Source organism: Anser brachyrhynchus (assembly GCF_964034855.1).
Source record: "Anser brachyrhynchus genome assembly, chromosome: 27".
NCBI classification, from domain to species: Eukaryota; Metazoa; Chordata; class Aves; order Anseriformes; family Anatidae; genus Anser; species Anser brachyrhynchus.
Window position 1 is genome coordinate 2,533,023 of NC_137720.1, and position 22,294 is coordinate 2,555,316.

The window sequence follows — 22,294 nt, forward strand, 5'->3', positions numbered from 1 at the left end:
TCAGCATTTGGATCTGTGGCAGACAGCGGTGGAGCTAGAACAGACAGCAAAGGGTCTGGACTTCTTAGGACACTGTCAAACTCTATGATAGGTTTTTATTTTGAATGACTTTGGCCAAATCACTTTGTTTTGCTGGATCCTTCGATGAAAAGGCGAAAATTATGCCGTACACCTTTGGGCCGTTCAGGCCAAAATTGTGCTCTGTGGCAGCGTGGCAGTGCCAAAGTCATGTGGCTGCTGTAAAGCACACGGGCACGCGGTTCCATGACCTGCTGCAGCTCAGCGCTGAATTTTTTCCTTTCCGAGGACTCGTTACCTTTGGTACCTGCTGCCCCGCAACTGGAAGCCCATTTCCTGCCCTTTCATCCTCTGCCTTTCTGATCTCTGCGCGTCAGCGAGCTGGTGGGGATTTTATCTATTTCTGTTTTCTTGTCTCATGCGGCTTTTGTCTTCACGCTTCCACTTCCTGAGCGTGCAGCTGGCCGAGTGTTAATCAACAAGGTCACATTTTGGTGGGCCTTGTTTTCGTGGGGGTGGGGAAAGAACGGCTGCTCCGGGGGAGGTGTGGATTTTCCGAGTCAGGAAGGAAAGATGAAGGCGGAAAGAGAGCCTTAGAGACCAGGTTTGTTTGGACAAAGGAAAACAGAGGGTAGGGTTGGAGACGGGATTTGGGACTGCACTCCCAGCCCGCTGCAGGAGTGTGGAACTGCGCTGCCGCTTTAGCGAAGGCATCATCTCTGTATGTCCCAAGTTTTCCTCTGTGTCTCTTTGTCAGTGCCTCATCAGGAGGTCGTGAGGGTTAAATTAATGCCAGTGCTCGTTATCCTCTGAAATACTGCATTCAAGTGGCCCGGGCAGCAGCAGACAGGCACAAAACCCAGTGCGCTTCCGCCAGTTACCGCAGCGCGGTGAAAGCAGCACTGCTGCCTGCTCCGGGAGCTCGGCTTTCGTAGGGGAGCCTCACTGCAAAGGTGTGAGGGCCTGAGGCAACGGGGACACCGCAGTGGTTTTATCCGAGCCACCTTCGTGCTGCTTTGCTTGAGCCCAAAATAAGGAAACCGAAGGGAAAGGGGGCGCGGGGAGCCGCCCTCATTCATTCGGAGCCCCGCGGCGCAGCCCCCGCCTGGCGGGACAGCTCGCGCCATAGGCCACGCCCCCACGAGCCACGCCCATTTAAGCCCCGCCCCTCAGTCGGGCGTTCCCTCCCCTCTGCGCGGGCAGCAGAGCCGGGAGGAGGGGGGCGGGGCCGCGCGTGACGCCACTCGCGCCCGGACCAATGGCGGCGCCGCGCGGCGCGCGTGGGCGGGGCCAGCAGTGGCGGGCGGTGATGTCAGGGCGCGCCGCGGCGCGGGAGCGGAGCGGAGCCGGCGGCGGGTGCGGAGCGGGCACCGGGCGGCACCGGGCGGGCTGGGGCGCGGGGCAGTCCCGGGCCGGAGGACTGGGGGCCGGGCCGGGCAGCGCTCCCCGGGGCCGCCGCTGCACCCCCGGGCCGCCGCTCCCCGGTTGCGGTAGACCGGGGGGGCTGGCGGAGCCTTACCGCTGCCCGGTGGTGCTCGGGGCTCTGCCGGGGCTGCGGCAGCCAGGCGGGGCGGGGAGCTCCGGGCCGAGCCCGTTGTCCCCGGGGGGGGTGGGTTCGGCCCCCGGCACCGCATCACGGCCCCCCTCCCGGTGCCTGCCGGGGCTGCGAGGGGAGGCCGGGGCAGCGGCGCGGCTGCCGACGTGTCGTGTGTTGGAGGGGGATGCTGCGGGATGAACGGGGCGCTGTGCCGACAGCCGCAGAGCCCAACGGAGCGTTTTTTTCCCCCTGTGTTTCAGGTGAAGGACGGGCTTCTGGAGAGGGATGTTAGGTGTGAGGCTGTCCCGATGCCAGCTCCTGCCCCGCAGCCTGCTCGGCGCAGTAAGTAACCTTAACTGGGAGCTTGCTGTTACTTTAAATAAGAGCTCTTCTTGCCTCGCGCTGTAAGGTGAGAAATCCTTCTGGAAGAGGAGGACGGTTGTGACACTTGGAGCTTGCTAGCTTTGCTGGCTGTTCTGGCAGAGAGCGCAGAACAGGCTGAAACGGAGCAAAAGCCCGCAGGAGCCTCCAGACTCAAGTTCTGCGGAGGAGAAGTGCTACCAGGGAAACTAACAGAGCCCCGGTAGTAAGAAGAGCTTTTCTGGATTGGGGGAACTTTGTCTCTGAAAGCCAGTCCCTCTTGTATCTACCCTCTGGTTCCTTTAAGCTTCCCTTTTCTTCCGTGGTCTTTATTTCATCTGTTTTTCTCTCTGCCTTGTGTGCCCCATCACAGCAGTCTGCTGGAAGAAGACCTGGAGAAAGATGTGCTAAAGGGTCACACATCGAAGAAGAAGAGCTTGGATCCCATCTCGGTGGCTGCTGTACCACACAGCACTGGAGGGAAGGAGACCTGGAGTGAGCTTGCTGTAGCTCACAGCTCCTACTGCGCTCTCTGCTAGCTCAGTTGTTGGTGTCCCCCATTCCTGGACTTTGCTTGATGGGGATCTCTGCTGCGGGAGCAGTCTCTGCACTCAAAGGCGGGCGAGCAGGGCTAGGAGAGGTGGCCTCTAGATGCTGGAAGGGCCATTTGTGTAAGGCCCTGGCCAAAGATCTCTCCTGGAACAGCTGCTGGCTGTAGGCCCACCAAGCCGAGGGTCAGGAGAGCCTCTCTGCAGCATGTCTGCCAAGCCGGAGCAGAAGGACTCCCACCAGGCCAACGGGGCTGTGCTCCCCACGGTGCCCATGAACTGCCTTGCCAGTCCAGACCGAGGGCAGCTGGTGGAGCCCTCGGATTTCCTGGGACCTGACGGTGTCGGGGTGGAAGTGGTGGTGCTGGAGTCCCGCGCCAACGCTAAAGGGGTGCGAGAAGAAGACGCCCTGCTGGAAAACGGCAGCCAGAGCAACGAAAGCGATGACACCAGCACAGACAGAGGTCCTGAGCCAGCCTCACCGCTCAAGGAGACCTCGTTTTCCATCGGGCTGCAAGTCCTCTTTCCGTTCCTCCTGGCAGGCTTTGGGACAGTTGCTGCTGGAATGGTGCTGGACATCGTGCAGGTAGGACTGGTACCTCCCCGGTACGATGCTGGGCTCCGAGTCCCATCTTCATAGACCACAGCTTGCTCCCGAGCCAGGGGATACTCAAATACCGAGGCTGATTTGGCAGCTACAAGGGGAAGCAGTGTGTTTCCTTGCAGGCTGGTTGGGGTAGGGGGGGGGGATCTTGGTGGTGTCTGGAGCGAGGGGAGGAGGGGCTGCGGGGACCGCTGCTGCTCTGCTCCAGCTCGGAGGACGTCACAGATGTGCAGCCAGAGCACCTGCCTGGAACTGGGACCGCTCCACACGTCGCTGCTGGGAATGAAGCGGTCGTCGACCCCTGACGGTGCCCGTAGGCGTCCCTGGTCCCTAGCCCTGCACGTCCCCTTTCCCCTTACCGCCCGCAATGTTTGCTGTGCCGTTCCAGCACGCTAGGCTCCTGCCAGCCAGGTCAGCGATTCCCCTGTTGCAGTGTGTGCAGGGCGCTGTGTGGTGCTCTGCAGGTTGAGGGCTGGCTGGGCGGCCCCTGCTCTGCCTCCTCGGGGGCTCGAAGCAGCCAGGAGCAGTTGGGCCGACAGGATGATTTATTCTTCCTGAGAGCTGTGTGGAGCTGATCTTTGGGAAAGGCCAGGCAGGGAACTCGCTGTTACCTCTGGCTGAAAACTGTTGTGTTATCAGGCAGGTCTCTCTTAGGTCTTCCGAGGTGGGTGGCACTATGGGAACCGCACAGCTGGCTTAGCTTTCATGTGGGAAACGTGACTTAGCAGGCTGTGGCTCCTGTGCCTTCTCTCTAGCGGTGGTTTCCCGAGCAGGTGTCTCTGGCAGCTGATGGGCTCTTAACCCCTGCTCCTCTGCCCCGAAGGACGGGCAGTGCAGAGCTCCTTGTCTTGAGGCCCAGCCAAAGCAGCGAGTAAGGCGCAGAGCTCGATCGTGCAGTGTGGCTTTCTGGAACTGTTTGGATGGAGGCAGACATGTTGGAGCTGTCGGCAGCCAAAAACGCTCTGCTTGCTGCTCCCCCGTTCACCTGCGTGCCGTAAACGAGCTGTTGCAGTGAGGCTCTAACGTCAGCCACTCGCCCGTGCCGCTGGCAGTGAGCATTAACCTCCAGCCGAGCTGTGCCAGTGCGGCCCTGGGCATTTGTCTGTAAGTGCGGGTGGTCAGGCAGACATTTATTTTCCTTTATTGCCCCTGATGGTTCTTTCCTGCATGCCTTTGCATGCTGGTCATCCTTCTGGTTTCTCTTGATGCAACCTATTGAAAGAGTTGTGAGGTTTGGGTTGTGACTCAGAACAGGAAGGGCTGGCTGCACTAAACTAATCCAGGGGAGAGACAGATTTAGTGGAATAACTTTCTTAAAGGCATTTCAAACGCGTTTCCCTCCGCGAGCTCCCTGTAAACTCCCGTGTGGCTCTTCTGGTGGTTTGTACCCAGCCTAAAGTCCGTCCTGGAGAAGGAACAGCCCTCCTGGCTGGGGAGGAGAGGGGCAGGGGTGGGATACTGTGGCGTACTGCTGCGTTCTCTTGCCTTTTATTTATGGCCATTAGAAATAAAGCTTGATAATTCCTCTGTTCCACAGCAGCTCAGCATGCAGCTATGCAGCGTGTCCTGCCAACTCCTTTAACTCCCTTTAGCCTTGGGATTAAATGAGGCATCTAAATGCCATGGGGTGGAACGGGGGGAAGGGAAGCGTGTGGTCTCTGCCTGTCTGCAGGGTCTGGGGAGCTGCTCTTGGTCACGGGCTCCCCAGGGGCTCAGAGCCTTGGGTGAAAGGAGGGAGGCACGGGGAGCAAGGCGCTGGGGCAGAGAGGAGTCCCGCTGCTTTGGATGCAGCCACGGGTTGTGATGGATGGAGAGCTCCATACCCTTAATTTCCTCTGCTTTGGACAACCAGACTAATCAGCCAGCTGTAATTAGTCTCCCCAGTGTGAAAACTGGCCTTTGGCCATGCTGAGCCGTTAACGTGTCCCGGGGAATTTGCCTCTGCTCCCGCTGGGACTGGAGAGCTCCGCGCCAGGTGACGTCCAAGCGTGCCACCTGCCTTTTGTGCACAGCAGAGCGCTGCTGGCAGGGTCCCCTCTCCCAGCAGAGCCCTGCTGGTTGTTTTCCAGGCTTGCCTGCCCCCCGGAGATGCTTTGGATGGTATCTAACGCGGAGGAGGGAGCCTGCTCGCTTCCCCCGCCTGGCCACCTCTGGCGTTAGCATCCCCCTTGGGACCGGCAGGGGATGCTGACCCCGGGCCCCCCGGCGCCTTCCTCCTTTGCCCAGGTGTGGCTTCCCGTCCTCCCTGCCTCCGTCGCTGTCCTCCTAGGCAGAAGGCTGCTTCCTCAGACCCGTGACAGCACGGGCTAACCCTGCTGAACGCTGCGGTCGAGCTGCCCCGGTGCCAGGCCTGGAGGAGCCTTACCGGGCTTCTCACTGAGCCTCTACTGCTTCCTCCCTGGGGAGCGTGGGGCTCTGGCTCTCCTGACGCTGCTCGCCTCTTCGGGGTGCGACGGCTTTCTGAGGGTCTGTGGGAGAGAAACGCAGCGCACGGCGCGGCCACGGCAGCGGTTGCTGTAACCTGCTGCCTCCTCGGCACTTCCTTCCCCTGCGAGCTGTCGTGAATCGCCGTCCTGCCGCGAGCCGCCTGCAGCCGCGCTGCCACCGCGAGCCTTCACCCCGCACGCGGGGGCTGAACGTGGCAGGGGCCGAGAAGCAGCTGCTGCCCTGGAAGTATCGGACGGCTGCAGGTGCGAAGCCTCCGAAACGCAGCGAGCCCGGAGGGACCAGCAGAACGCCACCTGGGGCTCGGTGGCTCTTCCAGAACCTGCGAGAAGCCGGGGTCCGGCCTCAGCTCTGCACGGGAGAGGCCGAGCCCGGTGGCTCTGGCGCTGGGAGACGCGTGCCGGGGGACCACCGGCTGAGCAGGTGGAGGCGCAGAGCGTTAACCTTGGTGGCTTGCAGTCTCTGCTCCCTCTGCGTGGGGGCCAGGGGGTGACAGTGGACGTGAAGAGCCTCCTCCTGCTGAAAACCAGCCGTTCCCCTCACGTGCGCAGTTGTGGGGGATCCTGCAGGCTGTTACGCTCCCTCCTCACCCCTGAGGACAGCTTTGTGTGCTCCTCAGAGAGGGCTGCTACAGGGGGAGTCAACTTAACCTCATATTTCCCCTTCTCTTTCCCATTTTTGTCTTCCCATTGCGCTGTACTTCTCCCCTTGAAGCCACGTCCGTGGGCACACATTTCTGCAGGAGCTTTGTGCTCGGCAGGAGCCCTCTGAGCCGCACGAAGTGCCCGCAGACCAGTGTTGTATAACGTCTGATATTAAGAAAGTTGGCAGGGGCCCACAGGTCCTGCTCTTTGCAGCGAGCGAGCTGCTGATGTCTGCAGAAATCTTCTTGTTTTCCCTCCCCGAAGATGGCTTCTTTTTTTTTTCCCTTTCTGCAGGAACACCCCTGTCTTGCTTGGGGAGCTGCTCTAGCAGGCTCCGGTTACAGCAGCTTCTGGCAGCAGCTTGCAGCTCAGCCTCCTGGAAAGGTTAACACCCAAAGCTGGTGCTGGGACGAGGTGCGGGAGGGCTGCGGGCACGTGCAAACTGTCTCCTGGGCCTGCCTCTGTGATATCTCTGCAGGAGGAAGGAGCCAGGAAGCTTTTGCACGGTGCTCCCAGCCTGCGGTCGGGCTGCTGACAATGTTCCTTTCATTCCGTGCCTCTGGTGACACCCAGCTCGTCCCGCTGGGAAGCGGGAGCCTGTGGATTGATTCGGAGGTGGCAGCAAAGGGAAGTTGTAGCGAAGGATTCACCAGGATGAGTAGCAAAATAATCGTAGCGCCTGCCTAAAAATAGAGCCTGAGAGCAGAGCTCAGCTGTTCCTAGGTGTGACCTTAAAGGAAGCGCAGCCTGACGTGCTGCTGTGTCGGAGGAAATATTTCAGACTGATTCTCCTCCTGCCTCTCCTGCCCTGCTCAGCACCAGATGCTGAAATGAAACGCCTCTGCACTGTCAGCTCAGGTAGCTGTGCTGAGCCGCAGCCTTTTGGAGCGCCTCTGGCTGCAGTGAGGTCTCCCAGGCTCAGGCTCTCTGTGTGCGAGGTGTTTGGGGCAGGGGCTGCAGGGTTTCCTTAGGCACTGCCCATCGCAGCAGCTGGGCAGGATTCCTCGGTGCAGGAAGGGATGAGCCTGGAGCCTGGGGATCCTCAGCAGCTGTGTTCTTGGGCAGCGAGAGGCTCGTAGGTATGCCTGAAACAGCTGAGCATCTTCCATCCGTGCACCTGGGGGCTGGGGAGCATTGTTAGCTTGTCTTACAGGCTGTCAGAGACATTACAGGGATTTTTCTGAAGTGAGTGGAAGGCAGTTCTTCTCTTTTAGGGAAAATGGTCCCAGTTCATCCCTCTTAAGCGCTTCCCTGCCTCCTGTGACCGTGCTCCTCTCTCAAGTGGTTCTCCCCGTGCGTGCAGCTTGGACGTGGCGTTGCAAAAGCCCTAGCAGGAAACTGGGATTTGTTGGCTCTCGCTCTCCCGGTGCCGAAGGCAAGCATCACAAAGGGTGGAAAAATAAACAAAAATACCCAAAGTCCTTCCCCGCGGGAAGGCGTTAGTCATCAGGTAGTGACCTTTACTTGCTGTAAGGTGCTGGCCGCTCGTGCTCCTTGCCCAGCCAGCACCGCGCATCCTTTTGGCCCGTCGGCGTGGCCGAGGGGAGCGCTGCGGGGATGGAGCCGGCCGCAGGTCCCGTTGGCAGGAAGGAAGCAGCCGGAGCCGCGACTGCCAACGTGCTCAGCGCCGCCGCCAGCTCCCCAGCACCCTTCCAGCAGCGCCCCATTTCCTTTAAGGAGCGTGCCAGTTAGGCAGTGTGGGAAGCGGCAGCTATTTTGGACACGGTGCCTTCTTGCAAAACACGCATGAAAGCAAGGCGTCAGGCAACGGCACTCGTGCAGCCTGTGTTGTTTGTTTGTTTTTTTCCCTGACACGGTTGTGAGGTTTTTGGGGTGGTTTTGGGTTTTCTGGGAAGCCAGCTGCTCTCCTGTGGGATTGCTCACCCTACAGTTGCTCTGTTTTTTCCTAAATAACCACGGCTGCCTTGATCCTAGAGGCAGGGTGGGCAGTAAGGATCGAGCGGTGCATGTGCAGGGGTGAGGGAAGCAGGGACAGAGCCCTGTGGGCTGCTGCTTGGTGCTGGCAGCACCAGGGAGCAGCGGTGCCGTGCTCTGCGGGGTATCCGCAAGATGCACGTGTGGGGAATGACTCTGGGCTGAGACTGACCAAACTTCGGGGCTTGGTTCTGCCAAAAACTGCGTGTATTGGGCAAAGTCTGCTCGTCTCTCCCTGTTTTGGCCCCTGCATACGTAAGTGTTTTGTCAGTGGGGAAACTTCAGGGGATTTTTTTAACTGAAGGTTGCAGGCTGAGATCCTGTTTTTAAGCTCAGCAGGAACACGTTTGCTACTACACAAATGGCAGGAACAGCGAAGTTGCTGCGAGGCGTGAGGCTGGAGCTGGAAGCGGAACTGGGCTCTGCTCAGGGCAGGCAGCGCCGGAGCAGAAAGGTAGCGGAGCAGGTGACAACCAGCCAAGAGCAGAGGTTTCTAACACCTGTGATTATTTTGTTGTCTGTTTTTTAATCTTGCAGCACTGGGACGTCTTCAAGTATGTGACAGAGGTGTTTATCTTGGTGCCTGCACTGCTGGGCCTGAAGGGGAACCTGGAGATGACTCTGGCATCTCGCCTGTCGACAGCTGTGAGTACCCAGGGGACGCCTGGTTCGGGGGCAGGCAGGTGGCTGGGCAGACAGAAGTCTCTCTGTGCATGGGTCTCTGAAGGTAGCGACCACCCAAACCAGAGGCTGGAGTTCACCTTCCTAGCCAGGTGTTCCCGTCCCGTTTGATCAGATTTAAAGGCTCAATAGTCCTTAAGCTTTGCTGACAGTTCGCTTCCTCGTCAGGGCTGCTCGTGAGCCTGGAGGCACGGTGCAGAAGGCTTTGGCAGTTTAGGATCTGGAGTGCTTGGCTCGGCTGTTGTTCACAAGGAAGCTGGGTGCAGGCGTGCACCCAGAGCACACAGAGCAGGCTGGAACACGCCAGGTTCAGCCGGGCTGGCAGATAAGAGAGCCTGGGGAGAGCCGTATGGTTAAGGCTGAAATGGAGGGGACCTTGCGGGGACAGCAGGTGGATGGACAGCCTCTCCAAGATGATGGAGAGCCATGGCGGGGTGTTTCTCTTGCTAGAATTCAGTCCGATCCGTGTGAAACAGTGGGCTCCCTGTGAGAAACGGGGACAAGCTCTCTTAGCTCCTCAGAGTGATGTGGTAGTCCAGCAGTAAATGAATTGCTTTGTGTTTAGCTGCTTCTGTAACGCAGCAGTTCCTCCGAAGCTGAGTGGTGCTGGAGAGAGGCTGACATCCTCTCCTAACAGGCACAGTATCGCTCCTGCCTTCTGTAAAGCATCTTCTACTTGAACGCGACAGCCTGATGTTTCTGTGCTTCCCGTGGTGAGAGTACAGCTTTGTGTCTTCCATCTGCAAGGTGTTAGCTACCTGCTGCCAAGCTTTTAACTCTGCTGGCTCTCTGGTGCGTGTTACTGGAACGGAGAGCCCTTGCAGCAAAGAGCCTGGGCTTGCCCTTGGCATTGCAGAGGAGCTGGCTTGCCTTGGCCTGAGAGAGCTGCTCAGGGAGCATTCCCCAAGGAACAGGGCTGGAGAACCGTCTGGATGGATGATAGCAGCAAGCACAGCAAGCAGAGAGCTGCCTCTTAGCATGCTCCCTTCTTCTCAGCCTTCCCCTTCTGGTTGCTGCAGGAGAAAGCACAGGAGTGTTGGAAAGGTTTCTGTATATTCATTGTTCTGGATCTTCTTTCTTCCACCCTGAGCGGTGGGGTGATGCCAGCTGTGACCCTTTGCTCTCCAGCAGCTGCTGCCCCACTGAACTGGTGGCAATGGGCACTGTGTTCTGCTCAGCACTGGTTACAGGACTGGAATACTCTGCCCTCCCAGCTCCGTGTGGGGTTGTCCCTGTGGAGCCAGAAGGCAAAGAGCACTTCCCTGGAAATACTTGGCCTGGCCCCCAGCATCCCCAGCCCCTGCCTGCTGACGTGTGCTGCGGGGACCACCTGGGAGCCAGCCCTTGGTCTCTGAAGGTGCTGAGCTGCCTGGGAGGCTCTGGCTGCTCCCCCTCGGCACCGGTCTCCTCCCTCCAGGTGCTGCCGGGCAGCACAAAGCTGCTGTGCTCCTGTGCCAGGGCTTGCAGCGACGGAGGCTGAGCACTGCAGCTTGTGGCAGGCTGAGCTTTGTTTGCCCCTTCGTTCTGGGAAACAAACCCCTTTGTTTTAGTTGTTCCCTATTGTTCAGATCATGTCAGGATCCTCGCTGACCCAGACACAGGCCGTTCTCCCTCTCGGCCTTGGCTTGGCTTTGGCCAGCTTTCTGAGCACGGGCTTAGCAGGGCGAGTGCTCAGCTCTCCTGGGACAGCAGCGCTTCTGTGGCCGTGGCTTTCTCCATCTTCTTCCCATATGGGGCTGGCACAGAGGAACTCCGGGGCAGCTCTGCAGGGCAATGAGCCTATCCTGGCTGCACAGCAAGTCGGAGGAATGCAAATCTTTCCCCATCTGCTCTGTGACTGCAGCGGGGTCACCAGGAAGCTGGCACAGAGAGCGCCCGTCCGGCTCGCCTGCTTGTCCAGGCTTCGTCCTCTGCTTTCCTCGGCCCCAGCAGGGAAGGAGGCTTTGCCTCTGTATGAATCTCCTAGCCTCACGCGCTACCTCCTTGTACGTGTGTGCAGTGGGGCAGGGCAATCTCTCTGGATTTCATTTTTTCCCTTGGCATGGGGGGATCCACGTGCAGGTGTGAGGAGCAGGCTCTCCTGAGCAGTGCTTCACGATGTCCTCGTGCTCTCGCTGCAGGAAAGCGTCTGGAAGGGTTTCTCAGCCTGCGGGTTTCCAATTAGTGCTGCATTAAGGCACCTCAGAAGCTCCTTCCACAGTTCAGAAGCAAAAGTCTCCCATTAGTTAGGGGATTAAGATCCTGTTGCCAGTGACTACGGCTGGGTTATGTTAATCCCAACCTAATTGCCGTGTGGCAGGAATGCTAAGGTCAGGCTTCATACGGAGCTCAAATTCCTTGCTGGATGTACTCAGTGCTACTCTACAGTCAACTTCTTGTTTTTTTCTCATTCCTTTTCCCTTCCACTAAACTGACCGGACCCCACCCAGAGCTGGGTGCATCTCAGTGCTGGTAAGCGTGGCTCGGCAGCTCTCTCAGGTGCACGTGTGGCAAGGAGAGCGGGAGGACTGGCTGATCACAGGCTGCTTTTTTTTGCAGAGAGCAGAAAGGAAAGCTGAGAGGCAGGAATTGCTGCTCTGTCACTTAGCAGTTTGACACTGCCAGCCAGTGACTCTGTCATGCGAATACCGCTTGAGATTTCTTGAGCCTCTCCCTTATGATTTCATAGTGACAAACTCGTTTCCTCTTCTTGTTCATCAGCTTCTTCTAAAAGACTGGATACAAGTCTGTACTCTCTGCCTATTCTTTCCAGCTTCTACAAGGACCTAGAAGGTGCTGGGGAGAACAGAACTCCTGTGTTCTGCAGAGACCAGTAACCTGCAGTGATTCTGCAGGGTTGGTGGTTGTTTTTTTTGTTTTTTTTTGTTTTTTTGGCTTGTAGGCCAAGAAATTAAAGCGACTTTCCGTCTGTTCTGCTTATTCTGATTAGCATCTCCTGTAGTGATGCCAGATGACCCATGTGCCATGGCTGCTTCCTGCTACTCAGTAGGTCTCCACGTGGCACTAGCCTTGTTTACTCAACTTTTATCCCCAACAGGAGATCCTGCTGCCAGCTCCCTCTGCCCACGTGATGCTCTTCTGGCCTTGCTCCGTATGGGAGCTGGGGGCACTCAGATAGCTGACCTGGGAGTCGCTGCACCCCAGGTTCCCTCCTGGCTGGCTGACCCCAGGGGCACCGTGACCCAGCTGGGCCTGAGCCAGGCTTGGCTTGATCACCACTGAAGTGAATTCAGTGGGTAAATAAGCAGCAGTGCATGTTCCTGCAGGAGGGCAAAGTATATCGTGTTGCTTTTGCAAGATTTTCATCAGAAGCTCTATTGAATTCTCCTGAATTGCTCTCCCGTAAGAGGTGAGGATTTGAGGTCGCTGTTCTCACCTGCTTGTGGCACAAACCTCTATAGACGGAAGGCAGGAATCTGACCGTTATCAAGTGCAGACTTCCATCAGTCTTTTAAGTCTTTAATGATGTTGTGATGTCTTCTTGCAGGCTAATATTGGCCAAATGGATACACCCAAAGAGCTCTGGAAGATGATAACAGGGAACATGGCGCTGATACAGGTAAGGGAATGTGGAAGGAGAAAAAGTGGGAATGTTGGTGTAAGCACAACTAGAACAAGTGTCAGAAGGCCTAAATGCATCTTCTTTGGTATTGACTGTCAATATTACATGTCTAGTGGGGAGGCAAATGGCACTTTCTTGTCCCACGGTCACCTAACTACGGCAGTTTGCCCTGGGGGTGAAACTTGGCATTTCCCTGCTGAGTGCTAATCTACCTGAGATGTGCTAATCTACCCTGGGTGGTGCTCCTCTTTCTTCACCCCGGGACCATTTTTCCCACTAGTTGCCTTGGTGACTGTCTAGTTTTTATTTTCAGGTTCAGGCTACCGTGGTTGGCTTCCTGGCCTCAATTGCAGCGGTGATATTTGGATGGATCCCAGATGGGCACTTCAGCCTTGACCATGCTGTGCTGCTTTGTGCCAGCAGCGTGGCTACTGCCTTCATTGCTTCTCTTGTTCTGGGTAAGAGGCAGATCCTGTACGCCCTCCATGCACTTCTTCCTCAAATGCTGAGCTCTCCTTACCATCATCCTGTTTTCTTCCTCTTTTTCACTTATAGGCATGATCATGATTGGGGTCATCATCGGATCCAGGAAGATGGGGATCAATCCTGATAATGTAGCCACACCAATTGCTGCCAGCCTAGGGGATCTCATCACCCTAGCTCTGCTTTCAGGAATCAGCTGGGGCTTGTACAAAGAGCTGGGTGAGGAGCAACAAAAGCCTTTTGTGTCTCCCTGGTCCTTCCACGTGCTGCAGCATCTCCCTTGCAATTCACCCTGTTCCTGTTCCTTTACCCTTACTGTTTTCGGGGTGTATAGGATGCCTGGCCTGGAAGCTATCCCAGTTAGCAAAACCTAGTCAGAGCTGATAAGGGGAGGAATTGGACCTTCTTACTGTCTTGTAGCTGCAGACAGTCTTGGCAGTGATCTGCATACACCCTCCTTACCAGGTAAAGTGTTAAGGGAGAGGTTGCCGCCTTCCAAGCACCAGGGGCTTGATCATGGCTGAAGTAGTGGGGGAAGGCAGCTCTGGATGTGATCATTTGTACTGTCAGCACCAGCTGGGGGTCCTCAGTGCAGAGCTGCAGCTGCACACTCTAGACTTCCTCCTCCCTCCCCTCCACCTTCCTTCCCCGGCGGCTGGGATGCAGAGGATGTGACTCAGCCAGGTTCAGTCAAAGGTGAAGCAACGCTGGGAGGTCTTGCTCAGGAATGGGAAGTGGGAATGAGCAATTAGGAAACCGAAGAGGTCTCACTCAAAGCTGTTGATAAAGCCCCTGAGGGTGCATCAGAAGAAGGAAATGCCAGGTCGTGTGGAACCGAGGCTGGCCTGGTCTAGTTTGTGTGTGTCTGACTCCATAGGTGGCAGCAGTCTGCAGGCAGGGCTGATAAGCTCAGCTGAATTTGTGGAGAAACGTGTCCTTGATCTGCTGCCTCTCTTATTTCCCCCTCAGAGAGCAAGGCATACGTGAATCCTCTGGTGTGCGCCTTCTTCATAGCTCTGCTGCCCATCTGGATCATCATTGCCAAGAAGAACGCGGCGACGCGGGAGGTGCTGTACTCCGGCTGGGAGCCTGTCATTATCGCGATGGCAATTAGCAGGTAGGGGGGCACGGAAGAGTTCTTCTCCCCCAGATGCAGACAGATAACGCGCCCTTTCCCCCAGCCCTTTCAGCCTGTCTGCCCTTGGTAGATTCCAAAAGAAGAGAGAGAACCAAACCTCTCCCACTTCTCCAGTTCGCTCTGCCAGGAAACACAAAATGACCTCCACGTTTTGTGTTTGCCAGACAAAGACACTGGGAGCTAGGCCCAGAGGCACAGGAGCGATTAAGCACCTGACTGCTGGAAACCAAGGCCTTAGCCATGTGCCTGCTGCTGCACAGGGGGACTGGCATGGCCACAGAGTAGACACAGATCCCTTTTAGCAGTCCTCCTCACAAAAGCCCTATCTGCCCTCTAAAAAGCAGGTTTGCTTCTGATTAATTTGTAGTAGTAAACTCTACGTTGGGGGATCTAGTCTTTTGTCTTTTTGACAGCAATGAGAGAAGATTCTCCTAAAACTCTTCTGTTAGAAAATATTGAGGTCAAAAATCATGTGCAACAAGCACAACTAGGTGCGTGTTAGGTGGATACATCGCCCTTGGGTGCACAAACTGCAGCAGAGAGAACCTGCAGTGCTTTGTGAGTTACCTGCTGAGCTTTCGGCACTGACCTCTTCGGTCTTCCCTCTGCAGTGTTGGCGGTTTAATTTTGGACAGAACGGTCTCAGATCCAAACTTTGCTGGGATGGCTGTCTTCACACCAGTTATTAATGGTGAGTTTCTTTCCACTCTGGTACTGCAGCTTTTGGAGATCTTGGCAAACAGTGAGTTTGGCCTCTGAGCCTCGTTTCAGGCAGTTTAGAGACTAGTTCTCCTGGATCACCAGTGAGATACGGTGTTTAGACCCAAGCTTTACAGCAGCATGGCTCCCCCTGGTGCTGGCCGTTCACCAGAGGGGTAATTGGCCTGGGAAGCAATTGCCTAAAGGACAAGCTTTCTAGATCTGGGGCCCAACAAGAACTGTCTTCATTTCTTGGTTCCTCCTGGCTGATGGAAGACCCTTATTCCAGTATATGTGCTTTGTGGTCACCTTGTGACATGAAGACTTGGCTTTGCAATTCAGAGTCAGGAAATCTAGTTTCTTCTGGTATGAAGCTTTGACCTCCTTTCTGCCTAATGAACCAAGAGAACTCCATTGTGTGATAGTTTTCAGCCTTGCAATAAATGGAGTTAGTCCTGTGGCGGTGCATCTTGCACTAGTGGGTTCCAGTTTCATTACACCTCACGCAAAAAACAGTAGCTTTAAACTTCCTGTGTCTGTTTTGGTGGCTGACTTGTCTTTTTTGTTGTTGTTGTTTTGTGTATTTCTTTCAATAAAAGCTGCAGTAATAGAATTGCATGTACTTTTCTAGGGGGCCTAAGGGGAAACTGTAGAACAGTGTGCTTTGTCTCAGCTCTTTACATCCTGCAAAAGTGGAATTTGGGTCAAAAATAGACTGTTTTGCATTATTTCAGCACCTGGCAATTCCAGGTGTGCTGGCTATTGAAAATGACTTTCAAGTGTGTTTGAGATCCAATCTTGTTGCTCTCTCCTTATCTGCAGGTGTGGGTGGCAACCTGGTGGCAGTGCAGGCTAGTCGCATCTCCACTTACCTGCACATGAGTGGGATGCCTGGAGAGAGCTCCGAAACAGCCCCTCGCAAGTGTCCCAGCCCTTGCAGCACTTTCTTCAGCTCAGGTATTCAAGTTGAGGCTTGACATATATTGAGTTCTGCCAGCAGCAGTTGCTGCAAATGGCTGGCTAAACTCGTCTGTGACAGTCATTGCAGCACTGGTATGGGAAATGGTGGCTAAAATCTGCTCAGAGGCAGCAGCTGTCAGCTCATGGACGTGGCTGGTCTTCTGGCCTGGCCTGCCCTCTAGAGACAGTCAGACCTTCAGCAAAGCTGCCGAGTGAGAGGACGTAGCCCTGCTGGATTAGGAAAACATGGTGCAGAAGTCCTATGCCCTGACTGCCTAATACTGTAAATCCCCCACCCACTAAATCTCTTCCAGATGTCTAGGACACTAAAACCTGCCTTGAGGCTTGAGCGTTGCAGCTCTGCTGGGCCTGTGGAGCTGCAGTTACAGAACTTCTCACTTGCGAAGGCTTCTTCAGAGCTCCGTTACTTGGAGCGGTTGCGTAGCAGAGAAAAGCCCAAACTTGCATTCCGACATACAGCGTGGGCAGGGCTGGTTACTCTCTAGAATCCCTGGGGAGGCTTGATACCCTGTAGCCTGGGCCCCGGCCTTCTGGTAGAGAGCTGTCCCTGCAAAGGGAGCTACGTGGTGCTCTGTTCACGTGTACCAGCTGTTCTCTATAGGGTTTGGGGAACAGAAGGGGAAAGAGGTCTCCAAAGTTACAGTCATCTGTCAGAAAACTGATCACCGGACAAGGTGCGGACAGAGCTCTGAGGAAATTCAATGTTCATGTTAATTCCTTGGCAGCTCTGTACTGAGCTCTGCCCAAGATGGGACGTGAGTCCTTCTGGCAGCTGTTTTTGCTCTGGGGGCAGAGTTAAGCTCTCCTACCGAGCTTGGCACAAAAAGTCCTGGGGCGTCCGGACAGTTAGGTCATCGCCCAGGGTGCTGTTTTCCAGCCTAAATCTGGAGTGCAAGGATGAGCCCAGTGTGTGGTTGTGCTGCCTTCTCCCCTGGAGCCCAGGTAGGCTGCAGAGGTGCTGTGTGTCCCGGCCACTCTTAATCCCGAGCTCCACCTTTGTTTCCTGACAGATGTGAATTCCCGCTCTGCCCGTGTGCTCTTTCTCCTGGTGGTGCCTGGACACTTGGTGTTTCTGTACACCATCTCCTCCATGCAAGGAGGACACACTACGCTCACCCTGATTTTCATAGTCTTCTACATGACAGCTGCGCTTCTCCAGGTAAGCTGAAGCCCCTCTGGTTCTGTAACTGCTCAGGCTGGAAGGGGACGCTGCCGTGCCATCTTCAGTGGGAAGCTGTTCAGCCAGCTAGGCTGTAGTGTATGCTGCTGTGCTCTCTGCAGCATATTTATCTCTAGGTAACAGGTCCGTGTACTGGAGAGAGCTATGCCAAGAATATTGTTTGTCAAATGAGCTGGTATCAAGCTAAATAAATCCTTCTTTGTTGATACCTGTACGCACAACTTTTCCTTCCTCCCATTCTTGGCAAGTTTTGAATCTCTCTTTTGTCTGTCTTTTCCTTTTTAAGTCCTCTTGACAGCAGAGGAGTTTACTTCTTCCGTGTTAATCTGTTCTATAAGGTGCTTTAGCAATTTTAAAACTGCCGGTGAAGAAAACAGGCCGTCGAGTTTGCAGGAGCCCTGCACCTCGTGGCTTTGGCTGCCTCCCCGTGCAGGGTAGAGACCTGGCAGCTCTGCTGGCACCAGGCTCCCGGCCCCTCGCAGAAGCCGTGCGAGCCCGTAGCAGTGGTAGTTCTGGGGGACATGCACAGAGCAGGGTGCTCCTGCTGCAGAAACACAGCAGCCGTTTGCATGAGTGGCTGCCTGCGGTGGGGGGAAGGAAGAGGTGGCCTGGTTGGGGAGTTTCCTGCAAAGCCCAGCTCCGCTCCCCCTGCTCGCCCCCTGTGCTTGTGGAAGCTGCGCCTGGTTTCAGTGTTCCCTAAAATCAACCCAGGCCAGCTTGAGGAAATGAGTCAGAGCATCCATCAGAGGCAAGAGCAGAGTGCTGTCATCCAGGAGGCTAAATTTAGGTTGTGAACTCCTGCTGGGCGCTTGGGCACTCGGAGGGGGCTTCCGCTTGCAGCCGCTCTGCAAAGCCGCTGCGGTGAGCAGCCTGCAGGCCGGGGGGCACCGGGGCTGCAGGGGGGCCGCAGTGCTGGCTGCTGCATCCTGAGCTCTGCCATGTCCCGAGCGAGGCCCTCCCAGTGCTGGAGCCACCAGAGGCATGAGCTGAAGGCCTATGGCTACTTCCACTGCTTGTCCCAGACCTAAGGCTTGAGAAGATCCAGCGTGGATTTCTTTTAGTGTCTTCTAGACACAGGTACAGATTTTCTCGCTGCGTTGAAGCAGGTAGAACATTGCACTCTGGTGGTTTCTGCTGCTGGGAAGAAATTGCTCTTTTATTCCTAGAATTCAGATGTTGCTGTCCTTTCCCAAGAGAAGGTGTGCTTCTCAGTCCCCTCTTTTTGCCCTGTATCTCTTTGTGCTTTTTCTGGTTAGATCTGAAAACTGAGATGCAAAACGGAGGCTTTCAGGTGTTTGGGTGCCAGAGCCCTTCTAAGCTGAGACGTGATGGTGACACGTGAGGCTAAGAAGGATAGGGTAGAGACTGGTAAAGGGACAGGGAACTTGCCCAGGACCCACTGAGGTTCACTAAGATCCTCTGTGCTGTGCTCCCATTGCTTTGGGGACACAGAATGCATCGAGTGCCTGGGCTGCAGCGCTCAGCAAGGTGCTTGGATGTGCCACCAGCTCCGCTCCTGGGGCTGAGGGCTGGCCTGCCCAGCTGGAGCGGCCCCAGTCGGAGCTCTGTGGAGGCCGGGGCTGCAGGGTCGGGGTTTGTGGCTCACGTGGCTCTTTTCTTCCTGCCTCCCAGGTCCTCATTCTCCTGTATATCGCCGACTGGATGGTGCACTGGATGTGGGGCAGGGACCTCGATCCTGACAACTTCTCCATCCCCTACTTGACAGCGCTGGGGGACCTGATCGGAACAGGTCTCCTTGCTCTCAGCTTTCACATCCTCTGGCTCATCGGTGACCGGGACTCCGATGTGGGAGACTAGCTCTCCCTGCCGCCCCTCCCCGTCTCACAGCTCGCCTCCTCCACTGATTTTGTTGTTTCTTTTCCTCCACCTTCCTTTCCTTTACTTCCTCCCCCCGTCTCTCTCGAGACTTCATCTTTGATACTGGATTCTCATTATTTTCAATGGGAATTTTATGTGGTTTATATTTCAAGCCAACTTTGTACAGAAAATAAATCTAGTTTTAGGAAGGACAAAAAAGTGTAATGAGACAATCACCAAGTGCAATTTCATAGCCGTTGTCTGAAGCGATGTTACAGTGAAGATACTGACCCCTCAGATCATACGTGTAGGAAGCCCGCCCTGTGCATGTCACTAGAGGTGAAGGGTTGCTTTTTTCGCTTCATAAGCGTCTCAAATGTTGGAGGTAAGGTTCAGATTTATTTTACTGAGCAGGCACCTTCTAGCAGAGTACGCCTTGTGGACGAGGGCATGGAGTTACCTCCTTTCCTCTCTACCCTGTCACCTTCCTCCCTCCTGTTTGCTTTCTGAATCCCTCCTGTGCCTGGCCTCCAAAGCGCACAGAGGGATTAGTGAAGGTAGTGAGGAAGCATCCTCCGTACCAAAATGCCCGTTCCTGTGTGCCCACAAGGAAAGCGAGCGACTGCAGAGCCCTGAGATCTGGCTGTGAGCAGCCTGCTCTCTGCTGACAGATTTAGGCTCCCTTTGCCAACCGTCTGGCAGCATCTGCGTCTTGGAGACTGCAAGCTGCTCGTGCACCAAGCTTCAGCTCCTGCTGCATGCAAACCGATGTGCTCTGCGCTTTGCCTGAAGATGCTGTGAGCTCTCCCATCCATCTTCCTCCCCTTCCTCCTGCCACTGCTCTGCAGGAAGATCTGCTGGAACCGTGGTGGGTGCAAGCCTCTCCTTTGTGCTGGTATGGGCACTGCGATATTCTTCTGACAGTCTGCACAGTTCAGTTGGCTTTTCCTTTTGGGTGGATGGAAAAATAAATCCTATTTTGTGCATTAAGGCTTTCTTTTAGCTGCTGTGTGCTGCTGACGGGCCCATTGCAGCTGGGAAGAAGCCGCTCAGTACCTTTCCTTGCAGAGCCTGAGGCATTTCAGACTTGGGAGCGTTAGGCTGCTGGTGTCCCTTGGAAAACCACTTCAGTGTTCAGCTGTTGGCGTTCTCTGTGGGTGTAGGAGCCAGCTGGAAAACATCTCAGTGGGTGCAGTCTGACTTCTGAAGCCCTGGGTTCTTAGTGCAGCTCTGTCCTGGCCCGTAGAAAAGGAACCTGCTTGGCCTTGAGCAGGCCCGTGAAATCTGCAGTCAGTGACAGCCCAGCACGTGAGCACTGGCCGAGCACTGCGAGCGCAGGGTTCCCTGCTCAGTTTTCCCACCTCCTTTTTGTGCTGTTCAGCTGGGCGATGGCTGAGGCACCTTCTGTTGCTCTGCTTGTGCAGCCTGGAAGGACTCGCGTGCAATAGTGAGTGAAAACCTGTTCTGGCTGCGTGACCAAGGTATTTGTAAATGATCCTCCTGAACGCTGTTGGCACTTGGTGCTTTTTACTTTTCCCATCTGGATATAAATCAATTCAGTAAACTGAGTGCAGTTTGATGTAAGCGGGTCTTATTGACTTGGAAACTTCACTCAGTTACACTGAGTTTAAATGATGTGCTGAAGCAGACAGCGCTATTAAACAGCCTCTAATGCATGAACATAAATTGAACGCATGGGAGCAAGCTCTTAACGTCTGTCAAGGATGGGAAAAATACAGTATCCCATGGAACTTAACTTCAGTGCTGTGGTACCCAAAGCTTGGGGAGCTGCCAGCATGCTCTCAAACTCTAGGGAGATGCCTACAGCATTCAGCATAGTAGCACCTTGCATCCCGATCATGAAATAACAGCAAAAGCTCTCATTTTAGTTAGCTCTGAAGGCCTGGAGCACTGCAGTCCTGCTGCGGTCACTGCCTGTCCTGGTTATTTGCAGGCACAGACGGTAACCTGAAAACTGCTGAATTTGTGCCTGCCTGTAGGCTGCTGCTTCTCTTCTTTTGTGCTTAAGCATGCTCCTCACAGCAGAACGCAGCTGTCCTTGCTTGGCTTAATTTCCTCAGTTCGGTTAACTTCTGCATTTCTCATACAGGCCTTATTGAAACCAAAACTTGTCTTCTCCTCCTGGTTTTCTGTCCCAGCAGTGCTGGGCATCTCTCTGCTGGAAAACGGTGCAATGTGGTGCTGGGGATGCTGAGCTTCATCCAAAATAAGGCCAGGTTGGAAGATCTGTTTGTTACTGTGGACAGCACAGGAACCAGCTGAGCTTTACAGCTCTGTGCCCAAATGCTGACTGCTTTTCTTTCTAGATAAGGAACAGTGCAGTAACGGCACGTCCCAGCCCAGAGCTCTGCTTGCAGAGTTGGTCCTTCCTCTGGAGACAAGCGTGCTGGAAAGGGAGCTCAGGGTTAGTGAGCGGGAAGCCAGTGCTGCAAAGCCCCAGAAGCAGCAGTATCTAAACCAAACGCAGTCGGGCTCTTGTGCACTCTAGAGAGATTGCTGAGGGACCACTCTTAGTAGAAGAATCCTTTTGTGCTTCAGTGTGTGAGCACAGAGTTCTCCCCTCTCTACCTTAGCTGTTGGCAGTGGTCAGCAGGCAGAGAGCCGGTCCTTGCCCCGTCAGGCTGCCTGCTCTCAGACCCTAAGAAGAGCAGGCGATAGATTTTTGAAAGATTAGGAAGATTCCCCTTTCTACCTTGCTGATGTAGGGCTTGCTTTCCCCTTCTCCATCTTTGCAGCATATCGCTTGTGGCAGTAGCTCTGAACCTCGTGCTCTTCACCCTAGTGACTTGGCTTCTCACAGGTCTAATTTGGCCACGGCTCTGTTTAAAAAACAAACAGAAAAACACCAAACAACAAAAATCTCACACCCACGTACGGAAGTCTCAGCCCAGGGACTTCTGGAGTACCCTCTGCTGCTCACCTGATTTCTCTGCCTAATGTTGAGGAATAGATATGAGATTTCCTTCCATTAACATGTAAGCTTTTACATATATATATATATAATATATGAAACTCTGCCGGTCTTTTGTGTGTCACATCGCTATTTAGTTCCCCAAGAAAGGATTTGTGCCCGAGGAAGAATCTGCTGCTCGTGGTCTCCTGTAAGATGCAGAGACCCGGAGGTGATGAAGAGCTGTCATGCTGCTGGGATTGGTGGTGCCTGTAAAATTCAATAAGGTGGGGTGAATAGATCAGGGAAGAATCTAACTGAAAATTTCAGAATGTTGATGGACGAAATCTCTTCCCACCAGTTGCACTCAAATGCATGCCTACTATACAGCTGACTGCAAATGAAAAATCCTGGTTTACTCTTTTTATTAAAGGAAAAAGACTGTCTTAATTATTTATAGTTCCTATAACTGAATTGACAGATGTCAACGTAACTGATAAATTATATTTCGTTAAATAAAGATGACATTTATTTATGTGCACTGTGGTGTCTTCCCTTCATAAGCCTCTTTCCAAGGCTGAAAGTTTCTCTTGTGTTTTGCAGCTTGTTCTAGCTTATCCTGGAGGCCTTGGGGTAGGCGGTGCAGGGAGAGTTAAGAAAATAAAACGAATTGTTGTGTGTTAGGCAAAACACCATTAGTCAAAGTGACAGGTTAGCGGGCGGGCTTCTGCCCTGCCTGTGGTGGGGTCC

The 22,294-nt window shown here is 54.8% G+C and overlaps 1 protein-coding gene across 2 annotated transcripts; it reads left to right on the top strand.

Moving 5' to 3' along the window:
- Positions 1 to 36: 36 nt before the first annotated feature.
- SLC41A1 (solute carrier family 41 member 1) lies at positions 37 to 22,085 on the top strand. Of its 2 annotated transcripts, none has more exons than XM_080569517.1 (12): positions 37 to 402; positions 1,816 to 1,897; positions 2,289 to 3,049; positions 8,629 to 8,736; positions 12,260 to 12,331; positions 12,648 to 12,792; positions 12,890 to 13,036; positions 13,787 to 13,934; positions 14,567 to 14,646; positions 15,477 to 15,611; positions 16,646 to 16,794; positions 18,448 to 22,085. In XM_080569517.1, the coding sequence occupies exons 3-12, from the start codon at positions 2,672 to 2,674 to the stop codon at positions 18,631 to 18,633; spliced, it is 1,548 nt and encodes a 515-aa protein (XP_080425643.1). In that variant the 5' UTR covers positions 37 to 402; positions 1,816 to 1,897; positions 2,289 to 2,671; the 3' UTR covers positions 18,634 to 22,085. The 2 variants fall into 2 exon arrangements, with proteins under 2 accessions (XP_080425643.1, XP_080425642.1); XM_080569516.1 differs by lacking the exon at positions 37 to 402 and adding an exon at positions 1,245 to 1,374.
- The last annotated feature ends 209 nt before the right edge of the window (positions 22,086 to 22,294 follow it).

Coding starts and splice junctions, on each gene's coding strand:
- SLC41A1 (XM_080569517.1), top strand. CDS start 2,672: ATGTCTGCCAAGCCGGAGCAGAAGGACTCCCACCAGGCCAACGGGGCT. Junction 3,050..8,628: donor TGGTGCTGGACATCGTGCAG/GTAGGACTGGTA, acceptor TTAATCTTGCAG/CACTGGGACGTCTTCAAGTA. Junction 8,737..12,259: donor CATCTCGCCTGTCGACAGCT/GTGAGTACCCAG, acceptor GTCTTCTTGCAG/GCTAATATTGGCCAAATGGA.